We start from the raw sequence: 10712 nt of genomic DNA, 5'->3' as shown, positions 1-10712 counted from the left end.
CATAAATTCTTCGTGCAAATGTACATGTCAAGTTTTCATAAAAATAGCCAGTAAATATTGATACATCAATTCAATTGCATTTCTAATCCACCCAGTTCAACAAATACTAATGTCTAATTTTCCTTAGAAACAACAATGAGTTCTAAAACCAATTAAGAAAAAGCAAGTAATAAAATAAAAGGAAAAATCTACATTTAAAATGATTCTAGGGAATTGACTTTAGAATTTACTAGCAAATCAATTCAACATGAAAGATTGAATAAACAATTAATCAATAAGTCAAGAGATCACATATTATAACTGTCTCTGTCAAGCATAATTAATTCTCTCACGTATTAAAAAACCAATATAGTTAGTTGATAAGTGAAGACCTTAAATCTATTTCTTTCAACCACTTCTAAAGTACTTTTAAATCTTCCGATGTTAGAACTACTCTAATCATGCATTCAAGTTCCAATCTAAACTACCTTTCCGAGTGTGAGATTTAGATTTAACATTAATTAATATTTGTTCAAGAGATTAAAGACATTAAACAGATAAATACACAAATAGATTGAAAACAAATCAATCAAGACAATCAATCTAGCTACAGAATACAACAAAATCTCAATGAGAACTCCATGATAAAGCTACAAAAATAAAGGGAAAGGAGAGAAACTAAGTCCATCATTCTCGACTCAATCTCCACCATCTCGAACCTAAAAAATATGTTCTCTCAGCAATCTTGAACTCTTGCCCTTTTATCTTGAAGGGCGTTCAAAATTTTACAAATATAGCATAAATTGGATCAACCAAGAAATATTTTGTGTGGTATTTTTATAAATACATCTTTATTTTAGCTTTTTTTTTTCGCCATCGCAATAACTTGTTTTTCTCTCTTTTCTTTTAGAAACGAATTATTTGTTTAATGATTTTTATCCTTCTTTAGCCGTAAATATTTATTGATTATGTAAATAAATAAAAAGGGTGGTCTATATTAAATAATTTATTTAAAAAATAGGTAAGTGCTAAAACAATTTTTTTTTCCTTTATGCAAACTAAAAGATCTAAAATAGGATGATTAAAAATTAGATTTCAAAATGTTTTTATTGGAGAAAAAATTAGTTCAATTTACTTATCTATGGAATATACAAAGTAAAGAAATCATCAGAAAATAACCTTATGGTATATACAAAGTAACCAGAAATTCTTGAATTATATTCCATTTACAGGAGTTGGTAACATGTGCAGGCGGTGGAACTTTACAAGAACAAGAGGCTAGCACATGCACAATATGCTTGTCTCTTCAATTTGTATTCTTCTAGTTGTAGGGGCATTCCACATATGCCCATTTGAAACATACATTTCAAGAAAATAATTATTTTTAAAAAGTAAATAATTTATGGGATTAGTACATTGATGGGCTATTTAAAGATCCTAATTACATAAAAGGATGAAATGTATAGAATTTACACATTTGTCATATATCAACTCTATTTAGGAGGGTATCCATCATATAAATTACTTAAATAACCTCTTGTATTTACAAATTAATTTTAAATTCATTTTAATATGCAAAATTGATTAATTGGAAGGTTATAATTTAGATCCCATAATTTTAGGTTAATGATACTTTCCAAAACAAATTAAAACACCAAAACATTAAAAATAAAACCCTAAACTCCCCAAAATTGAAATCATAACCTCCCAAAATATCTCCAAATCCCGTCCAAAAATCTCCCAAATTTGAAATCTAAGAACTTTTTTCGCTTCATCCATGAGACATTTAAAAATTCAGTTTTGGACGACCCTTTCTACATTACTATAGGATATATGCGTTTATATCTTGTATACATCTATAAGATATATACACATATAAGATATATACACATATACAATATATACCTATATATACGAATATAATCGGGAATACTAAGAATATGAGACATTTAGAACTTCAATTTTCTATACACATAAACAAAATATATCCCCATATATACCAATCTTAACGGAAGACTAATAATTACAAATGGTATGGAGGACCATTTCTACCGAACTATATATATGTATACACATATAAGATATATTCATATATACAATATATACCTATATATACGAATATAATCAGGAATACTAAGACTGTGAGACGTTTAGAACTTCCATTTTCTGTACACATACATAAAATATATCCCCATATATATCAATCTTAACTAAAGACTAATAAGTATCAATGGTAAAAACAGAAGATGAGGAGACAAGGAACGCGCTGAACGGCGTCGGAAACGTTTAAAGACATCGACGGAAAGTTTATTCGGCGACGAAAATTGAAGGAATAAATACCTCGTTGACGGAAGCACGCTGCACGGCATCGGAAACGTGGAACGAGGTCAACGGAAAGTCTATTCGACGACGGAAAGAAGATCTCGATGGAAAGAAGAAGGAAAAAATCGATAGTTGATGGAAGCTTTAAAGAAGTACACAGATGGTATGCACTTCAATGTTGTCGACGTTGATGAAGGTATGCACGAAAAAAAGGAAGACGCCGGAGGAAAAAAAAATCAAAGTTGGAGAAGGAAGCACACGAATTTGGAAGTTCTTAATTGGTGAGAGAATAAAATCTTTTTTGAGTGAGAGATTTGAGGAATTTAGGTTGAATAATTGAACGGGACCCACAATAATTAAATGAATATAATAACAAATTAAGGATTCAAATCTTTTAAATTTTAAAATTATAATAAAATAAAAAGCAATAAATAAGGGTAGAAACGGTATTAGAATAAAATCGTACATGTTGTAAATTTAGAAAACTAAAGACATTTATGAAATTAAGAATTAAAAATAGCCCTCCCGAGATATTATCTCATAATTTATTTACTTGTTTTTTTTATGGGCCAATGAGCCCATAGTTGATAAACAACATATCTATTTATGAATATGGGCCTGGGCCGACCCCTTCGTCAGATTCTGACGGTAAACAAATACGTACTCTTTTTCTTTTTCTTTTTTATTAAAAAAATGGAAATTTCAACCTCCAATTTCAAATAAAATAATATATACAAATTATTGTTCGACTATGTTGATATTAACAAACAAATATGTTGAGGGGAGAGACAATGTAAATATTAAATTCAAGTTTCCAAAATAATATTATATGTATCAGTACTGAAAAGTAAAATATGAAATTAAAACAGTGTCTGTCTGCATTCTGCAACGGGTGAATTTAATATCCAAAATATTAAACTAATTTTATTTTATTATTATTATTTTTAATTATATGATCCAATTGTACAAGTAAGCAACTTGTGAACTTGTTGTCTTCTTGACGACATCTAGAGGCTGAGCCGAATGACGTCCGGTCAAATCGGTTGGGCATTACGACGCGTCGTTTTAATTTCCACGGCATAGAGCTTGTACCGGTAAGAACTGAACAATGTCAAGCCCGTACATTTATCTGGGCCAAGCCCTGTAGTTACTAATCTCATTTAAGGCCCATGGCCAGCCCAAATCCAAATTAGTGCCACTTTATTACATTACCACCTTGAATGCCTTACGGCTTACGTACCATTATATAGGTTGTTAATTAAATAACTCTCTAAGCTTAGGTTCAAATCCTTGCCACTCCATTTACATTAAAGAAAAGTCTTTTATATACATATTTTTTATAATGACTACAAAGGAAAAAAGTCTAAGAACTTTTAATTTCAATTCCAATTAAAATTCATTAAACCCATAATAACAATATTAATTATTTAATTAGTATAATTTTTACACAATAGTAACATAAAGAAAAGTACCTTTAAATACATTTTTCTTAATTTTTCTATTACAACAATATTGCAATTCGAACGAAAAATTGACAATTCACCACCTTTATTAAGGAAGATTACTAATGTATTTGATCAACTAAATAAAGATAATAATGATATGGGGAAAGATGGAGGCGCCGCATTCGGGCTTTCCAATGGGCTCGTTTTCCTAGAGCCCACTTATTTCTTTCGTGGGCCTTTTCTGACTTACTAAACTCATCGGCCCATTTCACAACTATTTAAGGCCGTTGTTTCTTCATTTGATGAAAAGAAAATTAATAAATAGAATAAATAAACAAAAACAGTGGCGGCCATCAATGGCTATCTTTTTCTGTCTGACTAAAAATAGTTTAATTTGGATGCCACATCTGCAAATTTTGAATCTATCTCCTAGCTGAAAGATGCGTTTCAAATTCATTATCTTATTAGAGACGACGTGATTTAAAAGGATAGGATGAAAGAAAATTTAAAGAATACCATTTATGGTATTAAGACCTTCTCCGGTTGAATATAATTTTTCTTTTAGAATATTATATCAAAGATGAATGGAAACAGATTCGTCCTTACAACTCGTGGAAGCTAGAAAGGTAACAATAAATAATACCTGACTATTTAAACGGATCAAATTTTACCAAGTCGAGCATAGCTCAAATGGTTAAGATATCTATTTCTAACTAAAAGGCCATGAGTTCAAATCTTCACTCTCACATGTTGTACTAAAAAAACGGATCAAATTTTAATACAGGATTATTGGATTTCTTTGAGGGCAAAAAATATTTTGTGTTTTTTATTCTGAAAAAAAAAAGATAATTATTTGTTTTTCGTCATAAATTTGGACGGAAGTAATAAAGTCTATCACGAGGTGTAGACCCAAATTACCAAAGTGGAATTAGTTGTCCAATCAGAGCTAATCTTCTCCATATGTTTTGGCAAAATCTTCCACACAAAATAAATGCTACTTCTTCTGTGGCTAATAAATAACGTCAGGTAAGCAAGACTTGCGGTGTCTTTGGTCCATAGAACAATTTTAAAAAATTGAGAACTGTTTCTGAAAAATGGTTGTATTCCAATTTCTAAGGAAACTTATTATTCTATTTCAAGTTAAATTCGTCTGAGTCTCTCTACTTTAAAATTGTTTTTAATATAAACGTTGTTTGATCAGAAATAAGAAACAAGAAGGTTACAAAACAGATCTCTATACTTGATTGAAGCTTAATACGATAATTTCATCCCAACACACGATACAAAAACAATGGATTCTACGAACAGAGCAAAGTTTTTGTGTAGTTTGATATGTGGACTGTTAGTTCAGTATGGGTAAAAAGGAGGTTGTTAAATAAAAGGTGAAATAATTAAGAAACAGCGTTTGAATTGAATGGTACGTAGATGGAGACGGGGAGTTGTAGAAGATAAGGTAAGATAAGGCCTAACGTCAGCTGTCTGAGGCATGGCCGAAGTTTTCCGTGAAAGGAGGCGAAGACGGCGGCCCCACCGGAAAATCGGTGGAGTCTTCTTCTAGAAGCTTGGCTTTCTTCTGGAGAAAATCGAGTTCTGGAAGTAGCTCAGGATTAGGTTCGGAGGAGGGGCCCACTGGTCCTGCGGTTCGGTGTTTTTCGAGCCACAGCTTTGGTCAGGTGGGGCCACCTTTAGAAAGCTGACTTAGTGATTCTTGATTATGAGGTCAAACTTCAGCCACGTGGATCATGATACCCCATTTTTTCGTTTTGCGTAATCAAATCAAATCCTCCAACTTTTCATCGTTTTCCAGATACATATAGGATTCCAAAGCTCTATAGTATTTCAAAAGCTCGCAGTATTAATCTTGATAACTCCCCACTTATTACTTCGTCTCCAGCTATAATGTCTACTCTGTTCTTAAAAAATAGAAATTTGAGTAATAGTTTTTTATATTAAAAAAGTAATCGCAGAAATCTAAGTATTTATCTATCTAATCATCGGGTAGACAGCCACAACTTTCCTAATACGAAAAATTATGCATCATTGAATATGGTTGGTTCTAATGGATTGTATTACTAATTTTCTTTCTCTTAAAATGTAGAAGAAGGGAGTCTGTGTGCCAATATCTTCCGTAAAAGAGCCAAGCCATAACATATGCGAAGCTATATTCCTGTTGAGTTGAGCTATACTATTGGTTCTTTAAATTAAATCTATTTTATTTTATTTTTTTATCTTTAAAACTTAAATTCAGGAGATTTATTTATTTTGTTATATAGTTTATTTTTTATAATTTTTTTTTACAATTTAGGACAAATTCTAGAAAAAAAAAGTTATTTTTGTTATTAAATTTAGTTAAAGAATTCAAACATGTGGTAAAGACGGAATTGTATAAAAATAAGCAAAATTTTTAAAAATAGAAAACTAAAAAACGAAATGGAAGGGCAACTAAACTTTTCATCTTATTATTATATGGGGGTTTCAATTCAACCTATTTATTTTCTTGAGAAATAATTTTAGGCTCAATTATACAAAATGACATCTTAATTAGTTTCAATTTTACCTTCAAATTTTTACCCAAGGTTAAGTTACAGGTTCACGTAGTCCTAAGATTGTTTTTAATAAATTTTTAAACTTTAGAAAATGAATTAAAAAAGTATCTAAAATATTTGAACTTTTAAAGGAACCTATAAAACTATAAAAAAAAATAAAAAATAAAACTCAACTTTGTGTCACTCTTGTGCCCGATAGGTCTGGGTTCTATTAAATATGTAATTGAAAATTCATAAACTTAGGGTATACTCTTTAAAGTTTGTGGACTTATTAGATACACTATTAAAAGTTCAAAGATTAAATTTGTAACCTAAAACAGGTAGAACATTAGACAAAATTGAAACCGAGTTTCAAGGTTAGCGGCAAAATTGAAGTTGATTTCAAATTCACCTTTTAAAATTAGAGTTATTTTAGGCTATTTGAAGGTTTGGAAAAATTTTACAATATCTTTTTAGAACAACAAATTGGGAATATGAAAGTTTGAATTTCCGACTTTAAGGGAATGAGTAAATGCTAATTACCATATTGATAAAATTTTACAATATTTAGGTACAATATCAACATCTTAGAGCTCGTTTGATAACATTCTCTTGTTTCTTATTTAAATTTTTCTTAAGAAACCTAAGCATTTTACCCACTAACTTTATTATTATTTTTTCTGATCATTTTTCGAGAACACTCCCAAAATTGTATAAAAATTTTGGAAACAACAAAAACAAGTTTTTTTTTTTTTTCATTTACAATTTGTTTCCAAAAATTTTGTGAACGTTGGGACGAAATAATTCATTTTTCTTTATTAAAAATGAAGAAACAAAAAACATGAACGTTATCCAATAGACCTTTACTCGATGCATCTATTTATAATGTACAAAGAAACACAAACCTTTCCACTAGACCACTCATAGTCCAAAGAGAAGAAAAGGAAATGGAAAGTTCAAATTGCAATCCAACGTCTCAATTCTGTGGGTTCACTAGTAAAATTACTCTTTTTCACTGCTCTTGACCAAGTTACCACTTGGTTTTCATTAACTAAACATAGAAAATGCTTTTTATTTATTATAAAAAAAGTAGGAGAATAGTGTCCATGGATAGAGTGCCCGAGTGGCCGAAATTCCAACACTAAATGAACACGTTAATTTTAACGTAACCACAGTTTAGAAAACTAGTTTTTTTTTAAAGGTAAATATGTTGAACAATTTTAACTTTAACTGTATCAATTTCATAGAATCGAATCTTAAAAGTGTGGTAAGTCCTTCTATTAGACTTTAATTATATTTACCCATTAATTCTAACAAAAGAAAAACATAGAAATCATTAATTTCGATTAAAGTCGAGTTCTAATAAATCAATCAATGCACCAGATCGACTTTTTAAATAGATCTCTCAAAACTCACCAATTTCAACAAAAATCAAACTAACTCAATCAATTTTGTACCAAATTTTTGTTTGAATCCATCATACACACCTAAATTAAGATATTGGTTCAATCAAATGAGTAAAAATTACATTTTTAATTACCTTTTTAATTTATGCAAGGCTATGACGGAACCAATAAGACAATAGAGGCATTTAAAGAGGTGGGGGCTAAGGAGAAATTTTAGTGAAGATATTTTCTTGAAACCAAAGTATGAACATTTGTCTCTTAATTTTTTTCGCCAGCTCCATCTCCATCTCCATCTGTCCATTCAACTTGATTTCAATTTAGATTACAAGACAAGTGGATCACTTTTAATCCTCTGAACCTAATATACACTCGCAAACAAAACCAAAACATGAAAGCCGACGAACCTACAGTGTTCTGTCTGAAAATTTTGCTCCAAAGTTTCCCTTTCCAAGCTGGAAGATTCCTGTTTCAAAACCATTTGCTTTTCCCCCTCTCTGTGGGAGGGTTAACCAATCTTAATGATTGATTTACACTCATAATGATGCCCACTTGGTTTCCTCCAATATCTCTGGTGTGATGATGGGAAGAACTTTATAAACAAAATCTTTCAAGTCAAGAGATGGAATAGGATCAATCACACCAAAATTTGAAACATCTGCTGGATTATATTGTCAATCATCATCAACGGATCCAAATCAAACAGCAAAAACAGACACCAACAAAGAAAATCCAAAGGCAAATTCAGCTAAAGCATCTGAAACAGCGTCCAAAGATGTTTTCGATTTTTGTTTCTTTTTTTTCTATTGAAACTGATAGAGAGAACCGTACAAAGCCAAGAAAAATACAGATACGAAAGGAAAACTAGGAAAAGATATAAGCATTTTCCTCTGTTTCTTTTTAACTTGGTGATTTTCGAGAACTGGAATCGTCTTCCTGACAACGTTTCCTGTAGATCTGAAAGCAAATCTCGCTCATTGGCAAGACAAGCAACGGGACGGCCGCAAGTTCGCTTCCGGCGAGTTCCATAAAAGCTTCGATCCCGCGACAGATCCCTAGGGAGTCCCAAACCAATCGCGCCGTTTCGTTTATTTCGGTAATATGTACAAATCACAGCAGCGATTCCGACTCCGATTCCGTTTCCAGCACTCTTTGATATAGCCCTAATTTTCGCAGATCACATAGTTGCTTCAACGTTTCACGAACTCCGATCCGTTCAATTTCGAATTCGTATCATCACTAAGTGAGTCAACTCGTTACCAGCACTGGTCCGTCTCCCAATTTCTGCGAGTGTAGCCGGTAAATCCAGAAGCCATTCTTACCGAGGTCATAGGACGATACCGGGGGAGAAGTTTCCGATCGTAATCAGCGCGTTTTACAGGATCCGAGAGAGTGGAATAAGCCGCGTGGATCTTCATGAAATCGGTGGCCGACGAGTCTCTGCGATCGACGGCCGCCACGTCCGGGTGGCAAACTCTCGCGAGTCGGCGGTACGCCGATTTGATCTCCTGAAAAGAAGCTCCGGTAGGGATTCCAAGGACCTCGTAAAGCGAAGTGCAGGAGTTCATTCTTTGAAGGTTCAGATACGGAGAGGCGGTGTCCTCTCTGGAGGCGTAGGCGGTGGAGGTGGCGGTGGCGGTGGCGGAGGAGGAGAAGGCCCGCGGCGGCCGGAATCTGACACGTGTAAATTCCCGAGGAGAAGATCTGGCCGGGAGCGGCGGGAGAGTAATAGGAGCGGAGGCAGATAGCATTTTCAATGGCGTGGAATTGGATGAAGAGAAAATGGGGTAGTGTTTGGGGATTATATAAAAGATAGGCGAGTAAGGATCGAGGACAAGTGGGACCCAGGTTGGATCAGAAATTTAACCACGGTTAAACTTATCATTCTCTGGGTTAAACGAAAGCCCGTTGGGCTTTGGGGATGGGCCCACGCTTCCGGATAGTGACTCAGCAATTGGCTTATCCAATTTTTATTGCTTCCTGCAGCCTCTTTAAAGTCTAAAAAAAAACTACTTTTTTAAATAGAAAAATAAATAAATAAGAAGGTTCCAAAGGAGTGGATGTGAACGATGACGGAGAACGTGTGAATTCATTTATAATTTTAATTATTTTTTTATGCATAAAAAGTGGACGGCCAAAATTTCTCCTCGTTTATTCTAATTTTATTATTTATTATTATTTTTCAGTAATTCTAATTTTATTATTTAATTTGAGTCATAAAAAGAAAGTAAAGGATATTAAATTTGTGGTAACATTAAATTCAACTGCGTGGTAGTTAGTTTTACAACTAAAAGCGGTTGGATGCTAGTTTATAAGTAGGAGAAAAATTGATGTTCTCGATCTAGGAGTGTAGTATGTGGTTAGCACATAAGAAATCAATGTTTAGATGTGTAGTTTAATAGGATAAGTTTTGTAGTTTACGAGATGCAAAGAGAGAAATGTATATCCGAAGATTTAATTTATCATTGAAAAGAAAGACTAAAAATTATTAAGTAAAATTTTAATTGTTGTGTTAGAGATTCATCTACTATTTCAAATTTGATGTTTGTTGGTACCTAAAAATGTCAATAATAATTAAAGTGGATGTCTTTTACACATCAGCTATACATCTATGATGTAAAAAAAATGTCAAAAAGAAAAAAAAAATACTTACTTTATATATAACAATCTCAAAACTTATTTTCTTTTTAATTTATATGTTGTCATTATATATAAGCTATGAATTATTAGGTTGATATATTTTATTTATTTTCTATAAATTATTAAATTTTCGAACTTCGATTATTTTATATACAATTTTTTATTTGAATTTTACAAAATTTTAAGAAGTCAACCGCTTGAAGATTAATTGTTTAAGTTGTTTTCTTTTAACTTTACTTTATATCTGCTATGAATTTGAGGTTATTTTGAATGTAATATTGTAAAAAAAATAATCAGTAAAAAAACTCTCCGAACAAAGATGTTGTATGCACCCTTAGTTTGAACATATTTACTGAATTTTATATAATGTGTGATGAACAAAAAATCTGAATCCGATA

At 31.9% G+C, this 10712-nt stretch overlaps 1 protein-coding gene across 1 annotated transcript; it reads right to left on the bottom strand.

Moving 5' to 3' along the window:
• Positions 1 to 8450: 8450 nt before the first annotated feature.
• J11 (Chaperone DnaJ-domain superfamily protein) lies at positions 8451 to 9462 on the bottom strand. Its single transcript, XM_022276766.2, has one exon. It carries the CDS (start codon positions 9423 to 9425, stop codon positions 8931 to 8933), a length of 495 nt encoding a protein of 164 aa, XP_022132458.1. The 5' UTR covers positions 9426 to 9462; the 3' UTR covers positions 8451 to 8930.
• Positions 9463 to 10712: the final 1250 nt, after the last annotated feature.

This window comes from Momordica charantia (genome assembly GCF_013281855.1).
Source record: "Momordica charantia cultivar OHB3-1 chromosome 1 unlocalized genomic scaffold, Mcharantia_2.0 BLBB01000001.1, whole genome shotgun sequence".
Lineage (NCBI taxonomy): Eukaryota > Viridiplantae > Streptophyta > Magnoliopsida > Cucurbitales > Cucurbitaceae > Momordica > Momordica charantia.
This window is presented reverse-complemented; position numbering and strand designations above follow the sequence as displayed.

Bases quoted from the DNA above. Each gene is read 5' to 3' on its own strand.
- J11 (XM_022276766.2), bottom strand. From the start codon at position 9,425: ATGCTATCTGCCTCCGCTCCTATTACTCTCCCGCCGCTCCCGGCCAGA.